Source organism: Rhipicephalus microplus, chromosome 10, assembly GCF_043290135.1.
Source record: "Rhipicephalus microplus isolate Deutch F79 chromosome 10, USDA_Rmic, whole genome shotgun sequence".
Taxonomy (NCBI): Eukaryota; Metazoa; Arthropoda; class Arachnida; order Ixodida; family Ixodidae; genus Rhipicephalus; species Rhipicephalus microplus.
In genome coordinates, this window is record NC_134709.1 from 30,304,785 (window position 1) to 30,329,226 (window position 24,442).

The 24,442-nt window shown below is 46.3% G+C and overlaps 4 protein-coding genes across 5 annotated transcripts in view; 2 read left to right on the forward strand and 2 right to left on the reverse strand.

The window, feature by feature from the left end:
- Window positions 1–9,554, reverse strand: part of LOC119181195 (phospholipid-transporting ATPase ABCA1-like) — a 90,988-nt gene extending 81,434 nt beyond the window's left edge. For both annotated transcript variants that reach the window (XM_075875345.1, XM_075875344.1), the window contains exon 1: window positions 9,400–9,554. The gene's annotated coding sequence lies outside the window, so the exon portion shown is untranslated. The remainder of the gene's footprint in view (window positions 1–9,399) is intronic.
- A 660-nt stretch (window positions 9,555–10,214) lies between these two features.
- On the forward strand, window positions 10,215–15,017 carry LOC119181365 (gamma-glutamylcyclotransferase). The gene is made up of 3 exons (XM_037432586.2): window positions 10,215–10,801; window positions 12,719–12,852; window positions 14,666–15,017. The coding sequence occupies exons 1-3, from the start codon at window positions 10,664–10,666 to the stop codon at window positions 14,949–14,951; spliced, it is 558 nt and encodes a 185-aa protein (XP_037288483.2). The 5' UTR covers window positions 10,215–10,663; the 3' UTR covers window positions 14,952–15,017.
- A 2,637-nt stretch (window positions 15,018–17,654) lies between these two features.
- LOC119181364 (large ribosomal subunit protein eL13) lies at window positions 17,655–18,465 on the reverse strand. The gene has a single exon (XM_037432584.2). The coding sequence runs from the start codon at window positions 18,341–18,343 to the stop codon at window positions 17,699–17,701; it is 645 nt and encodes a 214-aa protein (XP_037288481.1). The 5' UTR covers window positions 18,344–18,465; the 3' UTR covers window positions 17,655–17,698.
- Window positions 18,466–19,439: 974 nt separating this feature from the next.
- Window positions 19,440–23,516, forward strand: LOC119181366 (gamma-glutamylcyclotransferase). Its single transcript, XM_037432587.2, has 3 exons — window positions 19,440–19,700; window positions 21,892–22,025; window positions 23,159–23,516. Exons 1-3 carry the CDS (start codon window positions 19,569–19,571, stop codon window positions 23,442–23,444), a joined length of 552 nt encoding a protein of 183 aa, XP_037288484.1. The 5' UTR covers window positions 19,440–19,568; the 3' UTR covers window positions 23,445–23,516.
- Window positions 23,517–24,442: the final 926 nt, after the last annotated feature.

A 24,442-nucleotide genomic window follows, 5' to 3' on the forward strand; every position in this document is an offset into this window, starting at 1 on the left:
TGAATTCGAGGGGGGGGGGGGGGTCATACTGCCCCAAATTTTTTTTATTGTGCTTGCATCTATATACACGCGCACGTACATGAAAGTACGGTTGAACCGCCCCCCCCCCCTTTCCCCAGAAAAAAAAATTCTGGATGCCCATGAACTATAGGTCAAGATTTCATCATTCGTGTGAGATCTCTACACGGGTATTACAAGATGTGAAAGAATCTGGCCTACACGCGTACAAGAGATTAACGTGAAGAAAGAAAGAAAGAAAGAAAGAAAGAAAGAAAGAAAGAAAGAAAGAAAGAAAGAAAGAAAGAAAGAAAGAAAGAAAGAAAGAAAGAAAGAAAGAAAGAAAGAAAGAAAAGCCGGCACACTTGCAGCCCCGCATCTGAAAGAGCTGGTTACAGAGGAGACAAATACCCACAAACGCGGCACAAGAGGGGAACTCCATTCACTCGTGTGCAGCAGCGTCAATTTATGGATCGCCATATATACGCACGACCGTGTGTGTGTACGCGTGCCCTTGGAAAAAGCGCACGCAGTTGATGACGAGTGAGACGCTGCCTCGGGGAAAAAAAGAAAAGAAAGTACGGAAGTGTTGTTTTCACAGCCGGCAAGACCAGGAAAAAAAGAAGTACGATCTTAAAATAAATAACGTATAAATGAAAGTAGCGCTCGCGAGCGAATCGTGTAGACACACGTGCTTCAAGCCCGAATCGCAGACAGCCGATGATTTTTCAACGGGTGTCGTTATAAAGTGTACTACTCTAGTGCCGTCAAAGCTGTGAGTCGGGGTGCTTCATACATATATGGGAGGCGGCCCTGCTCGGTTGCCAGGAACTTGCGGTCCAACGAGTCATGGTCCAGCGTGCCAGGACAGCGGCCACGACCAATGAGGTCCCTGACTAGGGACTCCACCTAGTACTGCAGGGAGGCTGACCCACTAAAGGCTGATGGTCTCCCTAGCAACCTGTCTTTTTTTTCCTAAATAAATGTTTACTACTATATATATTGGAGCTATGCTCCGAAATAAGAAAAAAAAAGGAAAGGAAGGCGACTATGTACAGCTATGGCACGGTGGTCTACTGGCATTGTTGCCAGATGCTATCACGCAAGCAAACGAATGATCATCATCAGCAGACTGACTACGTCCATTGCATGGCGAATGCCCCTCCCATGATCCGCCAATCAACGTGGTCTTGTGCTTTCTGCTGCCACGACATACATGCGAACTTTTTAATCTCATCGGCCCACCTAACTTTTTGTGTCCTCCTCGTGCGTTGTTTGCCCTCTCTGGGAATCCAGTCAGTTACTCTTAGAGACCAGCGGTTATCCAGCCTACGCGCTACGTGCCCGGCCGCATTTTATAGTCCCGTGTTGTAGGCCCGTGTGCTCAGAATGCTGTAGGCCCTTGTGCTCAGATTCAAATGAACGTTAAGAAACCCCAGGTGACCAAAATTTCCGAAGCCCTCCACCACGGCGTCTGTCAAAACCATATGGTGGTTTTGGGACGTTAAAAGCAATTATCATTAATTACAGTCATTAACAAACACACCATTAGTGAACGGCAAACGCGCACTGGTGAAAGCGATGACCACGAAAATAACTATATTTGCTGGGAAAATTCAAATAAGCCTCAGAAAAGCGCGAGGGGTGACTGGTAAACTCTACAAACGATACGGCGAAAAAATAGGCCAAGTCCGTTTATTATAAGCGAAGCTAGCAACTCTGTCTATAGCGGCCATAGTGCTAGACTTTTCACACGAACGTTGTGGAATAGAATCCCGGCTGTGTTTCGATGGAGAGGGGTCCACGTACTTGTATTTAGGTGCACTTTAAGGAAACCCCGAGGCTGCCTAAATGCGCTATTAACGTAGCAAGTCGTATCTTCGAAGAACAATGCCTTCAAGCGACACTCCGGGTTCCAGAGGCGGCGCAAGGGCTGGGGAGACTGGAGCTTTTCTTTCTCCGAATACCCAAATTTTCGCCTGCCCCCCCCCCCCCCCCAAGAGGGAACAGTCATAACACAATAACCTAGTTTTCCGTCTCCCTGACCCCCCCCCCCCCACCCCCTTGGAATAACTCATTTATCGCGGATGTCCCACCCCCCCCCCCCCCCCTCTTTCAGTAGAACAATCCTGACGCTGCAGGGCCGTGGAATTTTTTTCGGGGGGTGTTTTTTTTTTTTTTTTGGAGAGGGGCAAACTTTGGCAACTGGCGGTTGATGTGAAGGCGTGTAGATACTCAGTATCATCCGATAAGTTCAAGCATCAAAACGTTTCGGAGGGTGTCAGAACCCCCTCATCCTCCCCTCTAATTACGGTTCTGCTGACGCCCCCCCCCCTCCCCCCCTGCCCGGTTCAAGAATTTTTTCGCCTCTTCAAGGGAAAGTAAGGTTAAACAATGAATCGGTTTAGACTGATAAATTACACCCCGAAAACTCTAATTTTGTTAATTTCGCCACCGTATAGGTTTGAAAATAGACGACAAAATCGATTTCAAATGCTTCGCTTTTAAACTTCTTCCCGAAATATTCGACGATGACGTCACGGATTTTAATTTAAGGTGCTTTTACGTATTTTGGCCACGTCGGCTCAACGAAATGTTTCTAAAAAAGTTGGAAATTTAAGTCTCCGGCTTTCTGAGAAGACAGTGCACTTCAATTTACCGATAAGGAACTGCGTGAGCCCTACAAGACGCCGTCGAAACCTACGACGTCACCACGACTGGTGCGGGAACTTCACGGTGGCGTCGCTATCCGCATTTTGATTATTCGCGTTTTATTCTCGGTTACCAAACATCTCGCGGCAAGCGTGGTAGTTTTGGTACCGTGAATGCGTAATTTACTATAGCACCAGACGAAACCACTTTGCTTACGAAGACAACATATTCTGTCACCGATTGCAAATCACCCCTTGTGTATTGCGAATGCTTGCATACACAGGGGTCTATTTCCCTCTTCGCTTTCTTTCCAATCTTTCTTCCCCATTCCCCCTTCCTCTAGTGCAGGGTAGCAAACCGGATGCTCCATTTTCTGGTTAACCTTCCTGCCTTTCCCTCATTTTTTATTCTCTCTCTGCATACACAGGGACAGCGAAAGAGCCGTAGCCAGAGGGTCGCTGATGGGGCTCCGACACCCACCGAAATGTTTTCCTGTTTTTATACGATAAAGTACTTATACACGCCTTCACATTAGCACGAGTTGCCAAAAAAATAGCCAATCTACACATACCCCCTCCCCCTCGAAAAAAAAAAATTCCTGGGGACTGCCTTGGGTAGCGATAACGGTACTGTGTCAGCTGATAAAGAGCACGAATAAACAAGGGCTAAGATAACAGGGTCGTCAGGAACCAAGCGTGTTTAATCGGAAGTTGTAAGATATCCCCCCTCCCCCTCCGAAAAAAACTTTTTTTTTCTATATTTCTCGGCGACCCGTCACACATTTTCACAATGGCGCAATTGTACTAGCTAGCGTGTGTCATTTCTCTCTCTCTCTCTTGCGATGCACGTCCCTGGCACGGTCGGTTGATCGACTGAAACGCGGGTGTTTTATCGAGCGGTCGTGACCCTGACATATGAGAACCACAGCTCCGAGCGTACCACGCGTACGTTTCGTTTGTTTGCACCTCGAACATTTGTTTTCTCTCTCTCTCTCTCTCGAACAGTAGTGAACATTTCTCTCGGACCTGTAAGTCTTCTGGCAAATCGTTATAAATATAAAGACGAATACCGATGCGCTTCGCGAGTCATTAAAATGAAGTAAAAAGAAAAAATCTCGAAGCAATGCGCCGCGGTAATTTTACAGTCCGACCATCATCTCCGATAACCAGAAACGACTTCGTTATGTAACGACAGGCTGCAGTATCGCGATTTCAACGTATGCGCGAGAGTTTTCGAATAGGTTTCAATGAGTTTGCGTTGTCTTCGTAATAATAATAATAATAATAATAATAATAATAATAATAATAATAATAATAATAATAATAATAATAATAATAATAATAATAATAATAATCATGATGATGATGACGACGACGACGATGGTGATGATGATGATTATTATTATTATTATGATGATGATGATGATGATGGCGAATTGCTAGTTCGTCCATTAGATGCACGTGGCCTGTTGTATAGCCATGGTCAAAATAAGACGACGACAAGAAAGAAAAGACTCGCGCGTGTTTCGCGCCTGTGTGGTATATGCGAATTCTTCTTCCACGTGAGTGAATCAAATCTTCTTATCACGAGGTCTCGTCCGCTTCGTGGACGCCGCGAAGACTGACAACGATAATCGATGAAGATTAACGTCCCCCAAAACTGCGACCCGATTATCAGAGACGCCGTTAGCGGAGGGGCTCCGGGAATTCAGGCTGTGCGGGTTCTTTTCTTTAAACGTGCGTCGACTATCGCCTTCGCTTAAATGCGACCACGGCGGCCGGAAACGAACCCACGACCTTTGCCTCAACACTCGGAAGCTATAACCGCTGCTTCACTGCAGCGCACTATGAAGTGCTCTTCAAACATAGCGATCAGATGACAAGAGAACTAGTGGAAGCATTCTACATAAAAAAAAGAGGGGGGCGGGGGAATCCTGCGTCAGCCAGACATCAATATCTTTACATGAAAAAGAAGAAATCTTAATCAGTAGCATATTTGTTTGAATGGAATATGCCGCGCCTGCGCAGTTACCCGTAGCGCAAAATTGTTAATGACGTCGACGCGATCCTTCGCTGGCCCTCTGCGCATGTTCTGTGCGTTTTTTTTTTATCTTATGGGTTCAGATAACTTGTATATTTCGATAAATTCTTCAGTTGAGAGTCAGCGCTTGTTTGTGTCTCTTCTCTTCGTACCGCGAGTTTGTGCGCTGGTACTGCCCATAACGAAGGACCAGCAGATTTGAGAAAATCGTCGAGTTCACTCGAAAATTGGCGACTCCACATATTCGATCGAACTACACAGCATACAAGTTGCAAACACGCTATTCTACCCCCCCCCCCCTCCCACCCTTTTTCCCAAAGCCCACATCACACACCCCTACCTTTAGTGACTCCAACCCGTTGATTGATTGATTTGTGGGATTTAACGTCCCAAAGCCACCATATGATTATGAGAGAAGCCGTAGTGGAGGGCTCCGGAAATTTCGACCACCTGGGGTTCTTTAACGTGCACCCAAATCTGAGCACACGGGCCTACAACATTTCCGCCTCCATCGGAAATGCAGCCGCCGCAGCCGGGATTCGAACCCGCGACCTGCGGGTCAGCAGCCGAGTGTCTTAGCCTATAGACCACCGCGGCGGGGCGACTCCACAGCGTGTTCGCCACGTACCAAATGCTGAGCCCCATGCAAAATGTGCCTACATCTGAAGTGTGGTGGCGCGTGAATTTGTTTTAATTTTTTTCCTTCCAATTTAGTTCAAACTGAAAGCAGCTTAGAACAAACGACAGGGTTCGATCGTACAGGTTTCCAAAGCGAAAATTCAAGGACCTGTTGCAGGTTTTTCAAGATCTCAAAGCGGCATGCAAACTTGGATTTTTTTTCTTCTAAAATCTTCAAATACGGCCTGTTTTATTGCACTTATGTAAATGGACAGCATTATTTAAATGGACATCACAGTTATAAAAAACATCTAGTAGTATTTGATATGTTCTCAAAAACACAACACGCACTGAATGCTTACAAGAGTGGTTGAGTTTATAAGAATGATTAAGGTAGCATTCATTGCTACGCCCCACCGAGAGACAAACTGATTTTTTTTTATCCCAACACAACCATGTGCGCTCATGGTAAATTACTGTTTATGAACTGGGGAGTTTGTCAGATCAACAGCAATCTACCACATTAAGGAGGTTTAAATGCAAATCTGGGAGTGCACTGCTCGGTAGATTCAAGGATTTTCAAGCGCGATAAAAAATTCCAGGACTTTCAAGGGCCTTGAAAGCCAGTTTTTCTCATTCAAGGGTTTTCAAAGATTTCAAGGACCTGTACGTATACCGTGAAATGAGCGGGACTTCTGTGATCACTAATTAACAGTATTTATGCCGCGATGCAGTTCTCGAGATAGTAGTAATTCCTAAAAACAAAAGTCAGAACCCACTCCCCCCCTCTCCCACCACTTAAAATCTGTCGACACCTTAGTTTGAAAATTAGTCACTGGATCCACCCCTGGTTGACTGGGGGGTCAGCAGAAAATTTTTTTCCAGGAGGGGGAAGAGCGTCACCTCCTCGATCAGAACTGGGGGAGGGGCAGAAAAATGTGGTCTAGTGTTATTTTGTGCTCCGTACGGCAAAAAAGAAAAAGAAAAGAAGAATCGGGCAAGGGGAGCACGGTGTACCACCCCATGGCTACGCCACTGCAGCTGGTTGACTCGCGCAAGTCAACCAGACGTCTTCTCGCGCAAGTGGTGACCACTTCAGCCACCTGTGTGACATAAAGTTAGTCGCGTTAATTCGCATTATGGCTGCAGAAAACCTGCGCGAAGTACGACACGTCGATATAGAACGCACGGCGCACATCCGCCCTAAAACCAGCAACTACGTGAAATATCGGTCGTTTCAAAGCGGACGTGACGATTTCGTGACGATTCGATGAAGAGGATTCCATGCCTGGATAGGATAATACTCCACATAATATTGCCTGAATAACCTCGATATTGCGAACTTCAATATAAAGGAAATTCTCGATACAATGAAGTATTTCACTTTTCACAGCTTCAGACACCATGTAAATTGTATGTATATATATATATATATATATATATATATATATATATATATGTGTGTGTGTGTGTGTGTGTGTGTGTGTGTGTGTGTGTGTGTGTGTGTGTGTCAGGGGCGGCGCCAGGATGTTTTTACTGGGGGGGCAACCACGAAAAGTGAGTTCCTCCGGGGGGGCAAGCTAGCTCTGCTCCTACTAGGTTTTCAATATATGCTTCCGGGCACTTGGGTGGGCATAGGGGGGGCAGGCGAGAACTTTGGGGGGGCTCGAGCTCACCCTTGCCCCCCCCCCCCCCTGGCGCCGCCCCTGGTGTGTGTGTGTTTGTGTTAGGATACATTGTATTATTGAACGTTAGTAGAAGTATAGAAAAATGAACCATTGATATTTCGTTTTACATTTCTAAAGTTTACAGAGACAAATTTATCATACCTTGCTAAATTATCTTTCGTAATTTTTGTTACGACGTTAGAAGATGTAAGGTGGTTGGGGTAAGATTTTTTTTTTTTTCTGGGAGGTGGGGGGAGAGAATACTTTAGCAATTACTCTTGTATACGGTAACGTAAGATTAGAAATGTGTAGGTAGCACGTGGCATATTTAAGACCTCATGTAGTGTGCTTAGACCGACGGGTGCGTTCACCCACACGTTGACATGCGTTGTTATACGGCCCACCCCGTACGTAACACTCAAACTGGGCCTTTAGAATAAACGAATGATAAACAAAATGCGGTACCCGTAGCAGGGGTCGCCTCGTACGCCGTAACGTCTAGATTTTGCAATATTTCATGTAATCCTATCCAATATAAACTCTTTAAAGTCGTTGAACGTCAATGCACCAAATTCGGTCAGCCGATCATGGAATCAATATCTAAATTTGGCCTTAGTCCAAATATTCCGGTTTGAGTTAATCATGCATACTGAACACTGGATTCGTTGCTTTTGACTCCGCCGTAAGATGCCGTCAATATCATCATTTTTTCTACCGAATATTAGTTAACTACTTATAAAGATCGCTGATCGAATTGCACCTCTAATGGTTACCAATGCACACTGGACCGCTTGTAATTACGAATAAAACGCACAGAGTACATCAACATTTTAAGCTTACTACATCGTCGACGGCAGAATCTGATTAAAATTTTACTTTGTTCTCAATCATGGGAATTTGAACGGCGAAGCCATAAGCATTCATTCATTCATTCATTCATTCATTCATTCATTCATTCATTCATTCATTCATTCGTGCATACGATCGCCTACGCACAACTCTAAAGCACATTTGTAACACTGTTCCTCGACAATATCATACGGCAGTTAACACTGGCGAAGCCAGGGGAAGGGGCTAGGGGGATCAAATCACCATGATTATTTTTTTCGTTTGCAATTTTACGAGTGTATATACAAACGCACACATGTACAAACGACCGCACGAAAATACATAAATCATGACCATCACCCCCCTGCCGAAACAAAATTTTGGCTACGCTAGAGTAAACGTAACATCAAATCAATATAGAAAAAAAAACATACGCTGTCCAACGATTTCAAACAAAAATTAGAACTTAGAAAAAAAAAAGAAAATGCGCACGGTGAAACCACTGCACTGTTGTGCTGAATTTATAGACGGATGCGATATTTATAGATATAAGACTAATGGGATTATTGCGTCGAACACGTTATATGACGAAAGTAACGGTAATGATGCGCACTATGTTTGAATTCAGGAGACCACGCTTAATTCAAGAACACCCGACAAGCTCTGCCGGATCTTCCCAGCTCTAAAGGTTCCGCGTCAAACGAAAGGTCTTGGGCTATTTCAAAATTAACCATGAGTACTTTTATGTCGGCGACGATTTCATTTACAGGTCGTCAGCACTGTCAACCATCCGGGAATTAAGCGCGCACTTTAGAAATACATGATCCGCGTAAATATTGCAGGCAGCACACAAGCCGATCTGTGCCGATGAAATACGCGAACTGGGCTAAAAAATTCTACGACGCATCCATGGCTTCTCACGCTGTGATCGATTGATCAAAACTTCAACATTATTCCATCGAAGACAGCTGAACGACTCGATTAAATGAAATTATCGCTGGGGCTACAGTCTGCGAAAGCGCGGTTTAGACGTTTCAGAGACGGCTACTCGACAAGCTGAAACACGCTTTTTCCTAGCTGACCGGGGCACGCACGATGACGATTTGCAGCAGCATTACGTGTGATATGCGCAGACTATCCGTCCGATTTCGATGGCGAAAAGAAGAAAGCTGGAGGCTTTTTCGCAGGTGTGCCGGGTTGCGGCGTCGGGCAATCAAAGCTTCGAGCGATTCCCTCGCGACCTTTCCGACGCTGCGCGCACAGTTCGCGAAAATGTAAAACGCGCAGTAGGAGCAAGCAAGCGAGCAACAGCAATCTCGTCGGGATTTCTCTCGACATGCGTCACTCCAGTACTAGACAATAATAAAACACGGAAGCACATCTGCATCCCTCGAAAAGGGACTCTCAGCGCACCAACGCCGGAAAGCTAAACTGGAAGCAACAGAACTAGCTCGCGCGAAGAGCACGGGCGAACAAAAACCGCGCACTGCGAAAAACGAAAGCTCGTTGGAAACGTGGTACGCGGAGGGTAAACACGGTCGTCCCGTAGATAGACGAGAGCGAAGAGAAGAGAAAGATTAGACAAGCAGGAACTCACACATTCGAGGCGCTGTTATCCGGAGTAGGTAGAGGTTTATGGCGCTGCCGCGATTAGGCCTTGCAGACGACCACAGCTGACTTGAGAAAAGCGGAGAAAAAGCAGCCGCCGCGCTGTGCACGACGGGTACGCCGGCTCTCGTCGTCCTTTCGCTCTCTCAGCGCTCTCTCCTCCTTTTTTTTCTATGTTTGCTTGATGAAGTTAGCCGCGAAACCACACCTAAATTGCCGTCAAAAACAACAACCAAATTGTTACAATCAAAGTTTTACAGCGTAACCTATTGCAATATAACAAAACTATTTTTACAAATTGTGTAATGTTAGTTTGCTCAGAATAGTTTTATTTTATAACTAACAGATGGCGCTACTATTGGTAAAATTGTTTTTGAACACGTTTTTTTAATATAGTTTGTGTTGAAAGAGTTGCAGCTGCAATAGCTAAGACTTATTTTATAGCCTACGCTCCGTCGCGCTGCGCGCAGCAGACGACGGAAGCATCGGAAGGCCACACCAACAAAGCAGTCCGTCGTGCGCCCTCGTTCTGACCTCGAAAACGAGAGGGGAAAATGGGCAGTTTTCACTTTCTTGTTACGTTTCCTTCGTTCCGTTCTGCAATTATTTTCTTTGGCGTCGTCGAGCTTCTTTCCTGGGGCAGTTCTTTGTTCATCAGTCAAATGGCAACGATGTAGAACAAAGGCGGATAAAATAACAAAGGTGATCCGAATTGTTTGCCAAAACCGGTCCTACTGCTTATGATTTCAGCCCGCTGTTACGCACGTTGCATCGCATGCAGAGCGCGACGAAAGGCGGTTTAGTAAACGTGGGGCATGCGGGGCTTGTCCGCTGCGAGCTCTGCGGGAGCTCCAAGGTTTGCGGTGTGTACGCAGTTGCTGGGCTACGATATATGTCGTCAGCGAATGCTAGGTGCATCAAGAGCAAAAAACAAGAAAACGGCGACCTAGGTCGCTGGCGTCTTATCTAATCTCGGAGCCCATCACTAACGGACTTTATCTAATTCGAACGAAGTTTTACGCTTTTGTATAATCTATCGAACGGCTGGAGACTGCGCGAACAAGGAACTCGGAATGCGGTGGTAAAAAACCGGCTCCCGTTACGTGTCATGTGTCATCCGCTGTCGCTGCGGTGTCAGCTTCGACGGTTTTTTCTTTCGTTCTCCCGGTCACCTGGGCAGTGTACTGAAGTGCGACGGTCTTCTCGCGACGTCAGCTGTACCGCTGCTGGCACGCGTCGCTAGCCGAGCTAGCATGGGTACTTCATCGTCGGCAGGGAAGGGCCATAGCCCCGACGATGTTTTGTATTTCGCCTACGGCAGCAATATGTGGTCGCATCGCGTACGCATCCGCAACCCGACGGCGAAGTTCTTCGACATCGCTGAGCTCGAGGTGAGCGCTCCGAGACGGGGCTCAAATGCGTGCGTCGTGCTTGCCACCAACGCTTCCACACTTGTGCGTCGTGCGTGACGTAATACGTGACATGAGCACGAGCTTTATGCGAGCGCGACCAATAATCTGCTGTGTGCGAGTACATAAGGGCAACAAAGAGATTACCCTGTTAGCCTATTGTTAATATTTACGGCTACGAGACTACCTGAATGCCTGAATTAGCACACGTGATGATCCTGCCGCCCGGTTCTTGGCCGATGCCCTTTTGTGGGCGAGTGCCAGCAAAGCTGAAGGTTCATCATCATCATCATCAATAAGCAATTGCCCACTCGTGAGAAGTCTATCATGGTCACAACAAGTATTGCCGATCGCTGACTTGATATAGATCGATGGGTCGTACGACATTACTTAACCTTTTATTATCTATAGCTTCGTTTGTGAAAGCGTTAAGGCTAATTTTAGTCGTAAAATGACTGAAAAAGTGTAGATGCTATATTCCAGACTTGATTAGGAATAGAGCATTTTTACGTTATTACACTCATACGCAAGGTGTTTTAGTAGAAAGACCAGAAGTACAGAATTTAACATCAAGAGACGTTCACCAAACTAAAATTAATCGACCGCAGTCCCTGACACATACGCTACCAGTGGGGTGAGTTATGTCATAATGTTTTTATTGCTATCGTCGACTCAACAGCAAACTGTTGTAGACACCATATGCTATAGTCATTAGGAGAGATCTGCCGTTTAGAAACATCTCGTTGTGTAATGCAACGAATCTGAGGCTTAGCAAAGCAAATGTCTGGCAGTCTGGAAATGTGAATAACTAACGTACACAGCTAGTGGTTTATTGTGACTGGCTCACCCATACTGCTAATGAAGGAACAATAGCTCAAACACACGACAAATTCACGCACACACACCCAGACATCAAACACGCACAGCGCTCCCTGGGTGTGTACGTGAATGTGTTGCGTGTTTGCGCTCAGATTAGTTTTTTTTGAAACGTTGCAAACAAGACCTGGTAATGATGCAATATGGTAGTTTCATGTCTAATTTAATAAATGTCGCTTTAAACAATAACATAAGTGAAGCTGTACTGGCATTTGCTTAAGCGTGGTACGTTTATTCAAGGTGTCCGCGGCCATGCCTGCACGAACGACCTACACTGTAGGATCCGCACTATTGCCTCGTCGTCAACTTTCCACAAAGGCATCACTGATCATCGTCAATTTTAAATGAATCTTTGCTATTTACTTTTATTATCTTGTAATCTCACCTCCTGTGTTCACAACCAGCATGGAGGTCTTTAAGGATATAAAACTGAACTCAAAGCATTCTGTGCCTCTTTGAATGTGTGCTCAAAATATGTACGCGTATCACTCAAAGCTAACAGGGAATTTTCCACTTGGCCACTAGCCACTTCGGTTGACTGATTTGTTGGCGGCTTTCAAGACAGCATTTGGTGGTCACTCTTGGCTCTGTAGTTAGCAGCTTTAAATGGTACACAGTGAAGTCAAGAGCACTTGTTTACTCTCAAATTCTGTGTTCTCCAATAATAATGTCCTATTTGCAAGCCACCAACAATTCAAACACTGCTAATTTAGTTGCAGGCTAGCAGGATCTAGCCATGGGCATCAGCAGCCTGGCGCACAAGGGGAACTTGCCCCCCCTAAAGCCGCACCAGCACCTGGCCCCTACATAGGCTACAGATGCTCTGTCCACCTCCCCCCCTCCCCCCCGCCGCAATGCAACGTGCATTTGCCCCCCCCCCCCCCCCCCGCCCGACAAAACCCTGCTGACACTCGCAGACCTAAGTGCAGCCCAAATCTACTCTCGAAGTCTCATTACAGTTGAAACACTGTGACAACATACAGTGATGTGACAAAAACAGACTGTCGATGTTTCTATGTGCAGGGCTACTATGTGGACTTCGTGGATGACTTTAAAAGCTGGCAAGGCGCGGCTGCCATACTGAAGAAGAGCACGGAACGCACCACACACGGAGTCGTATGGACAATTCCGAAGCGAGACATACACAATCTCGACCGGTGAGTTTTGAGAGCATAATTTCTACTAGAGTGTTCATAAGGTTTAGGACGTGGCAATGTCCTAATGTGTTACACCGTGAATTGTTGCCTTGAGGCAAATCTTTGTTTCACAAGAAACACAGATTGTCAGAGAGGATTACTTGTATGACACACCAGATGGTTTAATGGTCACTTTGAATACGAATGGGCATACCTACATCATATTAGCTCATCCATTCTCATGGCCATTTGGTTTTTGCGAGGATAATTCGGTCGCCATTCCCAGCATAGGGAGTGGGCGGAGGGGCGGGGGGATGCTCAAGCTCCCTCCAGGCTGCCTGGGGGGGGGGGCAAAGCCTTTCTAATTGGAGGCCCAAGAATATTTTTTTAGAACTTGCCTTATAAACTTTTATCCACCACCAGTAGAGTGTTGGCCGTACTGTCTTACAGCTATTTCACAGAAGATTGTTTATGCTCGTTCCTTTTTCTTTCATGCTTTTAAAATTCAAACGTGGAGCAGTTCAGACGCCGCTCTTTTATTCCAATCCACTTCTTCCTCCTTGATTTCTGCTGCGATAGCTTCATGTGTCACACAATTCTCCTTCCCCCAAAGTGCGAGAGTTTACAAATAACCAAGGAGGGTCGGGTCGTTAGAAAGAATATCCAAACGTCCACATAGTTCCATATCCCAATAGAGGTCCCTAAACTCGCAAAAAAAAAAGAACCTGTCTCCCATTCATCACAACCTGGCACACATGCATGCACAACAAAGAGAGAGATATGTGGAAGAGCAAGTCGGGTGTCCCACCCCTTCTGAGAATACGAAACTCTCCACCCGATTCAATGCATGTAATTTGGTCAAGACTATCGTATCATTACAGATAATGAAACTCAGCCATAAAAGGGGTACTGGCCTGAAACTTTTCAGTTGTTTTCTTAAGTCAAATAAAAAGCTAAGTCTTCAATAGCTTAGAAAATGAGCTAATTATAAATGCTCCGTGAAAAAGTAATTACAGTATGGTTTTAAAAGCTAGTCGCAATTCCTACTGTACCCTGACACCATAACACGGTATAGTCGGGCCTCTCTTCGCACGCTAGCGCAAGTCATCGTGACGTTTCCACAGCCGCTACGTGCCATGGCTTCGTCGGCAATGCACAAGTGGCCATTTTGAATGTTTGGTGATGCACAAGCGGTCATTTCAGGAGTTTTGATGTTTAACGTCGTTACAAAGACCAGACTGCTTGTGAAGTCACCAGAATTAATGCTGTAGTGATGTCAAGCAAGTGATGTCAAGCTAGTGTTGATGTTAGTAGGTGCATCATGGGAAAAATTACTAAAATGAAAATAAAATATCCTATCAGCAATCGCTGAACTGTCTCTGTGCATAGGATATTCGTACGACAGAGTAAACTCATTTTCGAACGATGCACAATGAGTTGACATAACAATGCCGAATGCACTATGGAAACGGAAACCTATCACACAGTGCCACATCTTTTTGCAACACTTCATGTTGCCATACTTTGTCGTACAGGTGAGCTGGCGGGAATAACGACCCTACAAACAAAGGAAGATATTTAGAATGAAGAGTGCGACAAGATGTCTAGTTTTCCAATAAATGTTGACTCATCTGAGCTAAGTACCCGAAAAATATAGGGTTTCCCTCATCCCGAACATACTGTAGCTTATAATTAATAATGATAACTAACTGAAAGGGGCACTTATATCTGCAAGCAGTTGTTTGGGTCTAAAGAGGACATGTAAAGTTTCTTGGAAAGTAACAATGCTTATAGTCTCTAGATGTCAGAGTATCTTCTTTGTCTTTAAATGCAGGCAGGAGAAAGAGTATGAAGCTGCTAACGTAACAGTGAAGCTGCCATCTGGGGACAAAGTGGACTGCAGGACGTACTTCTACCTCACCTCGAGGCCTGGGAAGGAAAATATGCCCTCGCTCTTGTACAAAGCCGTTATTGTAGCTGGAGCGATTGAACACAAGTTACCCAACAGCTACATACAAGAACTGGTGAAGATCCCCGACAACGGCAAGACGCAAGATAGCAACATCGGAGTGGACATTGACAAGCTCCGATCATATGTGAACGGATACTTAAGTTTATGAAAGTGCGCAATTTATTGAAGCGATAGTTAATGAAAGTACTGTCCAATAAATAGTTTGTTGTGCATATGTCTGGCTGCACTAACAGCATGACAAATATTAACGGTCTGGTAACAATGGTTCACATTTCACAACAGTCGTCAATCACCAAGTTTTGGCTGTACGACTCTGGAACAACGGATGTTTGAAAAACATTGCTAGTCTCTGTTAGTCCGTCTATGCAGCATGCATATAGACAGTGGTGACCTTCATTACAACAAACCAAACACGTGTAAATTATTGTACGACACATCAAGACACTAGTCCACCAGCACTCGTGGTGTTCAATTTATGCATTGTTTTGACCTGCTACCAGACACTTTCCTTGTTTTATCATGAATACAACCAACATTCCCACATCTAAACTACCTCATTATGGAGTTTTCTAATAGGGGCCCCAAAAGTTAGGGACTCCAAAGCTCTTTGCGCGTGTTCACTTTGAGTTAAGAAGGAGATAAGAATTTTCTAATAGGGTCTGCGTGCATTGTACGCTCTCTCTACTAACTCTTGGTCGCTCTAGTCTTTGCCTGGAGCAGTCGCTTCAGTGGGTGCGGTCATGCTTGATGCAAACCTTTTGGGCAGGCTTTGGGGCACTTGTGAAATTCAAGAAATAGCATCCCCAATGCAAAACCCAAATGCTTTTTGGGCCTCACACATATGCAATGGCCTCTACGCTATTTCTTTGGGGCCCCTATTCGAAAACTCTCTATTGAAAAGTGTTTCACGTAAGACCGAACTCGCTGATACATGTGCAGTCACGGGCTTTTTCAAACTGCCTTTTTTTCAACTATCATTATAGGTACTATCGGCATCAAATGAAACGCGAACAGCGGAGCGCGTGGCACAAGCCTTATCAATGGCATAGTGCGTGCCGTCGACCAGTCATTGGCACAGACAGGCCCACACATCCAGTGTGGCAGCACTGCGCGATCCCTCTATACTGCAATATTTCTGCTAGTGTTCCAGGTATGGTATTTGAAAGGAACAAAATAAAAAAAATGGCAAAGGTTAAACTACTGCAGCCGAAGACAAGTATTGCAGCACGGTTGGTCATCACGGAGTTCACTACATGGAATTCCTGGCTAATTCTATTTATAGTAGACAAAAGTCGGTTCATAAAGCTGGCAATTCCACGCTGTTTCACTTCGTGCCGGTAAAGCAAAACAATTTGCGCTCTCTCTTCAGAAGAAACGCTTGGCATTTCCAGTTAAAGTGACGCGTTTTCGAGTCGGTCTCTGAAAGAAGGGTGCAGGTGAAGCAGCGCTGGCGAACGAGATGCGACGATTGTTTAAAAATCAACCGCAAACCGATTATATTTCTCTTTTTGTTTTATCGTGCCGAGTCACCGATTGCACTGCGATGCTGAAGTAAGAGCAAGGAATTGCGAGTGATACAATCGAAAGCGCTTGGCACGCCGACGATGGCCACCATTACCACCATACAAAAACTAGAGCAGAAATGGAGATAACACACTGTAGGGAGATCGCGCAGTGCTGCCGAACCGGATGTGCCCGCCTGTCAATGGTGATGACAGGACGGCCAACACTATACTGTTTCTAATGCTTGAAACACGCGCTCCGCTGTTCGGGTTTCATTTGACGCCGATAGTACCTTTGAAAAAGCGTGCTGAATTATTGTAATAATCATTTGTGGGGCTTGATGTGCCAAAGCCACAATATAATGAGGCGTGCCGTAGTGAACAGCTCCCGAAATTTCAAACATTTTGCAACATCACACAGTACACCAGGCTCCTAATGCAACCAGTGGAGCTATGATCGAACACGTGACTTATGGGTCAGCAGTCTAGTACGTAAACACTACTAGTATGGCATTCAATTGAATTATTTCACCATAAAGAGCCAGCTCATGCAGCACTCTTTTAACATATACACACAGTCGGCCATTCTAATGGAGGTGAAGTAGTGGTCTCAAACACGCCGAAAAGAGTGTAATAAATTGAGACATGGACATGTGAATGAAGCAAGCACAAATGGTACCACATCACTTGCGCTTGTTTCAAGTTCCTCAGCATGCCCCGCCGCATTGGTCTAGTGGCTAAGGTACTGGACTGCTGACCCGCAGGTCGCAGGATTGAATCTTGGCTGTGGCGACAGCATTTTCGGTGTAGGCGAAAATGCTGTACGCTTGCCTGCTCAGATATCAGAGCATGTTAGAAGCCCAGGTGGTTGAACTTTCCAGAGCCCTCCGCTACGGCGTCTCTCATAATCATATGATAGTTTGGGGACGTTAAAGCCCACATATCAAGTTGCTCAGCTTGTTCAGACTTTGTGTGTTGCTTTAAAATCGCAAGTGTGATATCCCAACCAGTCCGAATGTATGCCTCAATGAGCTGAAATAATTTGACCACTGTAATGTAAAACAAGGCAGCACAATACATGCAGAGCGTTTGTACAACTGTGCAGCCATGACATAAATGACAACCATCAGACAATCAAGCCAGGGAAATTATAGCGGACGTTATTTGTAGCGATTTTGATATAAATACGAAAAACAAAGATTAAAAGACAACTTGCCACCAGCAGGAATTGTTTGTTGGTCGTCATTATTGTAGTCGTAGAGCCTAACAAAGCAAACAAGCTCTTAAAGATTCCCCGTATTTTGAACAGCCGTATAGGTACACAGCGAATAAAGCCACCAAACGCTCTGTTCCCTTTCTCATAAAGAATAGTTTATTCACACAAGAGGACAGGCTAACCCTTCTTCGGCGCCTGTGCCTCCATGCTCTCGGCCGCTTCGCGGGCCTTCTTCGCCCGCTTGCCCCAGAGACGCGCCTTGGCCTTGGCCTGGCGCAGATGCACGTAGGCGCAGTACTTCTTCTCTTCTTCCGTGGGCACACGGGGCTTTTCGCGGTGGACGCTCTTCTTGATGGGCATGACGACTCCGCGCAACTGAGTGGCCAGCTTCTGTTCCTCGGCCGTGGCGTCGCCCTTGGCCGGCTTGGAAGCCTTGCGCGGGAACAGTATCAGCTTGGAGCGGTACTCCTTGAGCCGCTGAACGTTCTGCTGCAGGCTCTCGACGCTCTTGTTGCGGCGCCGGTAGTCCACGGAAATGCCGATGGTCCGCGCGACCTTCTTGGCGATGCCCGCGGCCTTCAGTTCTTCCAGGGAGAAGCCCTTGCCCAGACGCTGCTTGGTGTTGTACTTGAAGCCCGGACACCTAACGACGGGTCGCAGGCAACCTTTGACGGGCCTCGGAGCGATGGTTCGAGCACGCTTCACGCGGTGTGCGTGGCGGCGCTTCTTGCGCATCGGCTGGTTGAACCACGTCTTCACGTAGCGCTGCCAGTCCTTGTGGAAGTGGCCGTTGGGCACCATGTTGTTCCTCTTGGGAGCCATGCCGGATTGTCTTTAAAGGCAAGACTGAGTATGAAGTCTTACCGGTGTGCCGGCGCAGGTTCTGTGACGGTGTTCTGTGACGAACCACACGTGCACGCGGCTTGCCAAAAAGGGCTCTCGTTAGTCTAGTAGCGGCACTCCTAAACACCTCAAAAAGGTTTTACAAATATGTCCGCCGCGCAAATATTGGCGCTGCAACCGTTTGCGACTTTTTGCAAATAATGAAGCCACATTGTTTTTCTGGTCTCCTGGTTTTTAATTAAAGCGCATATTACACATGTGTGATGCGTGTGGTGTAGAAAAGGAGGACAAGTTTGCAGGCCACTCTCTCGAGTGAGTGGCTTGGGAAATTTTGACCTCCGAACAGAACGACGCGGATTATCTGTCGATGCGCGCAAGCGCGCACACACAGTGATCCTTCCTCCATGGTGCGTGGGATTTTGTCGTGCTGTAACACTGTAGCTAGGCAAAAAAAAACAACGAGCCAATGGTATAACGCAATGTGGCAAATATGCAGTGAAACAATTCTTCCGGTCTTCCGCCGATTCTCGCCCGATCCCCGAAGCTAAGCAGCATTCATTTGGCTCTGTCAGTACAGGAGACGTCGGGTGCTATGGCACCTTTCCTTTATTTTAGCGCCCTCTACAATTTTTACTCCGAGGCTTACACACGAACATCGGCCAGATCCTGAATATTGAAGTTAAAATTAGAATAACTTACATGGGGTGAGATTTATTTCGGGAAGGAGAGGGTGGTGGAAGGGATGCGCGAGCCCTCCTTTTGTATGTTCGTGAGTGTCCAAACCATAAAAATGCATGATTATGAGCTGGTCTGATAGTTGGGAACTCGGCAATATTAGGTGGACACGACCCAACTGTACAGCAACAAGCAAGTATGCGTGTAACATAATTTCCGCGAACGTTCTGAATATCCGCTATATATCCGTGGGCTAGTATACGGACGAATTTCACGCGGTAGGTCTCCTTACCTTTCACACAAGCCCGCGTACGTTGTCTGCATGCAAGAAGTACACTTTTGTGCGCTTTTTTTTTTTTTTTGCGCAAGCGGAAGCACTGCAGCTGGCAAAACCGGCCGGGTATCATGTTTCGACCGGAGCAGCGTTGCCTGGATCGGCACACGTTCTACTTCAGCACACGCAACTCCCCAGCTGCAGCGGTGACTATAACGCGTCCGCAGTCACAGAATCACGCAGAGCACTAGTAATATGACTTCGACGAGCAAGAAGACTCGGAATCCGGACGAAATCCTGTACTTCGCCTACGCCAGCAATATGTGGTCTCGCCGCATACACATTTGCAATCCGACGGCCAAGTTTTTCGACATCGGCGAGCTTGAGGTGAGAGGCTGTATGTATGACGTGCGAACGCGCAACACTGAAGCATCAAATAACGACAGAGAAAGGTTCTCACTTCTATTAGGAGTGTATTAAAGCCAAATCTGCGCTCCCCTGGGCAAGATGTCGAACCAACTAGCAGCTGACTATATTGGAGTGTATTACTTCTACCCCCCTCTCTCTAAAAAAATAAGAAAAGAAAAGAAAAAAACAGCCAAAAAGTCATTATTTTCCAACATGTACGTTCAGGCTAAGAGCCCTCGAATGGCGGTGGTTGTCAGTGCAAGCGCCTCCTTTTTTTTTTTTTTTGTTGGCTCCCGGAAATACGACATATAGCATATAAAAAGCGCTAACCTTTCAGCATCTACATTTATAATGTAACAAAAATAATGTAAACACATAAATAACACCCATCCTTAAAGGGCCCATAGACTACCTCCAATAATTTTCCAACATTTCTAGTAAAAGGATGCATCGAGTCCAGAATGCCCTCCTGATCAACAACCATGCCGGACGTGGCAGCGCGTTTTGAGCCGCGGGCGCCCCAATAATGTCATACACTCTCCGGGTCTTTCAGCAGTGTTCAGCCCATTGGCGGAGAGTTTTCATATTTCCAGAGGGAGCAGGGCGCCCAACTTGCTATTTCACATTCTCTCTCTCTCTCTCTCTCTCTCTCTCTCTCTCTCTCTCTCTGTGTGTGTGTGTGTGTGTGTGTGTGTGTGTGTGTGTGTGTGTGTGTGTGTGTGTGCGCGCGCGTGTGTGTGTGTGTGTGTGTGTGTGTGTGTGAAGGAAGAGAAGGACTTATCAAAAGCACGAAGAAGACCATAAACAAATGTCTGTTACATAAAATAAACGTTACGTTCACTTTCTTGATGCGTACGCGTACATCCCATACTTATTTTGCATAAAAGCCGTGCAAATGTCGCTATTCTCGTAATCTTTTCACTTCGTTCTCAATGCGATCATGACGCCAAACCACCTGTCACTACCCCTAAATGAAAAAAGAACAGTCATAAAGAGTTCCCTGTGGAATAGCTGCAAGACAGGATGACCAACAGTCTTGTTGGTGGTGGATGAGAGCCAATGTCAAGCTCTTTAAAAATATTTCGGGCAAGCGCCAGCGGAAGGGGCTTTGGTTTTCATGATGCTGCCGGGAGGGGGTTCAAGCCCCCCAGCCCCCTCTTGTCTCTACCTATAGTTCAGACCCTCAGTGTTCGCTGTGACTTGAAAACTGTCGCCTGCTCCTCATCCACAAGACCTCGTGACCGATCCCCCTCGCAAGATGAGATAGCACTCGGACAGGAGGAGAGAGGAACGAAGCATAGCGAGGGAAAGAGCAAAGCGAGCGAGGGCCTCTTTAGGATCATCGGACGTGTGTACATCCGCTATTACGGCAACATTTCGAGAAATAACTTAAGCTTCACCTCTGCCGCGAAAAGACGCCTGATAAGGTAGAAAACACGAAAAAAAAAGAAAAAAAGAGCAAGTGACAACGTGCCCTGCCGCGAGGAACTCACCGTGCCGTCAACTATATTTGCCGGTGTCTGCTAAGGCCTGTACGCGATCACTTACAGAATTGGGCTGCACTGAGCCATGAGACTTGACGTATATAGCAAGTCTGAGGTCGCGCGTTACGGTCGTGAATATGACGCGGTTCTCAAATAACAGTTTATCAGTCTGAACTGAATTGTAGACGCCAAAGCGTTCAAGAGAGCATGCGGTGTCTGTATGCATGATGGTCTGGACCTCGTAATATGTGTGACGCAGTGGCGGTACCCCCGTCCCCTTCTGCGCGAATGTTTTTTCGCAGTCACACAAAGAGCGAAAAAGTAACATTTCAAAAAAGTGCTTCCCCTCTGCCCTTCACCCCAAATCTGCTCACGCCCCTTGTGTGACGTCATGGCGAGTTGGCGTGGCAGGGCGCTTCGCACTCCGATAAACCTTCGCCATCGGCTGTGCCAGCGTAACCCTGTGCCGATCGCCTACTTTCCCACAAAGTTTTATCTCTCAAGGGCGACGCGGAGGCATCTGTACGGTCACGGGTCCGAATACTCCCGCAATGATTCCGTTAAAAATAGGATATATACGCGCACGCATTGTATACATGTGACTCTCACGTACAACTATATAGGTTTTTTCTGCTGTCGTGAAGTAAGATATATGTCCCAAATAATTACAAGTATGCTGTTTCCAGGGCTACTACATCGACTTCTTCGATTATTTCGAAAGCTGGAGAGGTGCCAGTGCTGCGCTGCAAAAGGGTCCCGGAAGAATCGCGCACGGTGTCGTATGGACAGTGCCGAAAGAAGACATCCATAATCTAGACCGGTAAGTCACAATAAATAAATAAATAAATAAATAAATAAATAAATAAATAAATTGCTGGAGCATCACATATAGACAATTGACTGCCCGCTAATTTTCTTGAATATATAGTTCCAACCTCTTCTCATTCCATGATTCAACTCCCTCAGTTCTAGAATCGGGTACAAGAAGGAAGAAGACTGTATTGTCTTTTGAGCAGATTTGTTGGAGTTGTTAACGCAAGTACAAATATGCATAGCTTTAACAAAGAAAGAAACGTACTTGACTGTCACCAGGACACCGGAGACTGTCCACGAGATTAGAGGATTTTTTTTTTTGGGGGGGGGGGGAGTGGGGGTCTAACAGCCCTTGATCTATGTCCATGCATGCGTGTGTTTGTGTGTGTGAGTGCTTATACGTGTATAGTAATTGTCTGTGTTTTGTGTTCCAAAACAACGATAGATTTATACGGGGCACCGTATAGTGGAGGGCTCCGGAAATTTCGACCACCAGGAGTTTTTTCACGTCTGCAGCTAAATGCTACACGAGTCTTAAGTATTTTTGCGAAAATATGCACCCCCACAGATCACCTAAGACTGATGGTGGGAGGGGGGGGGGGGGCGCAAAGTCAGTGCTCATGCATTGACATAATAGGGAGGGGGCGCTACGACAAACCTTCCTCCCTCCCCTCCCCCCTCCCCTGGCAGAGAAACCCTGCATACGCCTATAATTACACACTCACTGTGGTAGATAGATGACTAGCGGCCCCTCCTAAATTCCCTTGGTCGGGCCTTTCACGTCATTTCTTCAGTACGCAGTGTTATGGCAGGAGTGTGGCTACACATGCTTTTTGCTGATGACGAATTTATGGAACAGTTCACTTCCCACCTTTTACCCTCGGAAAGCCGGTGAAGCAATCACATTCTATTTTGACAAACGCGTCATCACCTCATTTTCGTATTTCTATCCATGGCGGTGTTTAATTGTTTTGTTTCGAACTTGATCGACGAGGAGGGGGGCTGTGCGTGGTGAAACTTGCTCTGACGTGACTTTGACTTGCTCCCTTCCACCCCCTTCCCATAGTGGGGAGAACCCACACTGTTCTGTACATTTATATATCATTTCCTTTTTTTTTGTCTATTTCTCGTTGAACGCAGACAAGAGAGTGACTACGAAGGCGTTGACGTCACCGTAAAGCTGTCATCCGGAGAAGACGCAGTCTGCCGGACGTACGTCTACGGACGCACAAAGGCCGGGAAGAGAGACTTACCTTCGCTCTTCTACAAGGCGGTCATCGTTGCCGGGGCAGTCGAGCACCAGTTGCCCGAGGCGTACGTGCAGGAGCTGGTCAAGCAGCCGGACAACGGCAACGTCCAGGGCGTCAGCGTTCCCCTGGACGTCGAAGAGCTGAGATCCTCCGTGAAAGGATACTTGAGCTTGTGAACTGTACTAGCTCGCCCGGGTCGCCGAAGTGAAAACACCACCTCGCCATCAATAAACACATCATTCCATAAATAGAGGCATTCGATATGACACTCACTCATTCTGAGTGACACGTTTCTCGCCATATTCCCATTTTTAGTGTACCATATATGTCGCGGACAAGTTCTTGTCTGCGTATAACAATGTTGTGTGCACGCCCTGTGGCGAAACAATAGTTACGTGCATCAACAAATCAAGTGGTGTCGGCACATAAAGTACCCTTGCGATGCACCTCACGTGCACGTGAATTCGTGAACTTCAGCTTATCGACAAATGTTTTTCGGGGAGGGCGGTAGGTTTAATCCCATTTTATACACGTTCGTGCGTGTGTAAGACACATTCGAAAGTGACAATTCGGTAGGAATGTGGCTACGCCAGTGGAAGTGATCGTGTGTGATGAATAAGTTCACTTTTGAAGCGTAGATTTTTCTAAGTTTCCCGAACGGTAGGGCAATTGGAAGCCGTAGAAAGTGTGCAAAGAGACCGGCTGAGGCGCATAAAATAAATGCGTCAGAAATTGGACGTTCGTTCACGCAGTGTTTTTTTTTTTTTTAGCATACGCGAAGAACAAAATACAGCTGGTCATTGAGTATAATAAAGCTTGTGTATTCTCTTTTCGAATTGCAAGTAGTCATGACGTTCAAGAAATAATGAGATACGTCGGCGCCAAGGGCGTAGTCAGGGGGTGCTACACCGGGACCCTGCCTCCCCCCCCCCCCCCCTACTACTCTCTCACCAATTTTTCGTTATGGCATAGAGAATGAAAAATTACAATTTCAATGAAGTGCCCCTCCCGAAATCAAGGAGGTGCCCCTCTCCCCCCGAAAAAGAAAAATGTCTGGCTACGCCCCTGGTTGGCGCCCTTCGAAAATACCGCAGCCACCTATGTCGGGTAACTTCCTCGTAACTTTTAACGTGTTCCAGTAACCTTCGCTATCAGCCATGCGAACGCAATCTTG

Bases quoted from the DNA above. Each gene is read 5' to 3' on its own strand.
- LOC119181365 (XM_037432586.2), top strand. From the start codon at position 10,664: ATGGGTACTTCATCGTCGGCAGGGAAGGGCCATAGCCCCGACGATGTT. The intron at 10,802-12,718 runs GTGAGCGCTCCG...TTCTATGTGCAG, and splicing joins TCGACATCGCTGAGCTCGAG to GGCTACTATGTGGACTTCGT. The intron at 12,853-14,665 runs GTGAGTTTTGAG...CTTTAAATGCAG, and splicing joins GACATACACAATCTCGACCG to GCAGGAGAAAGAGTATGAAG.
- LOC119181364 (XM_037432584.2), bottom strand. From the start codon at position 18,343: ATGGCTCCCAAGAGGAACAACATGGTGCCCAACGGCCACTTCCACAAG.
- LOC119181366 (XM_037432587.2), top strand. From the start codon at position 19,569: ATGACTTCGACGAGCAAGAAGACTCGGAATCCGGACGAAATCCTGTAC. The intron at 19,701-21,891 runs GTGAGAGGCTGT...TGCTGTTTCCAG, and splicing joins TCGACATCGGCGAGCTTGAG to GGCTACTACATCGACTTCTT. The intron at 22,026-23,158 runs GTAAGTCACAAT...CGTTGAACGCAG, and splicing joins GACATCCATAATCTAGACCG to ACAAGAGAGTGACTACGAAG.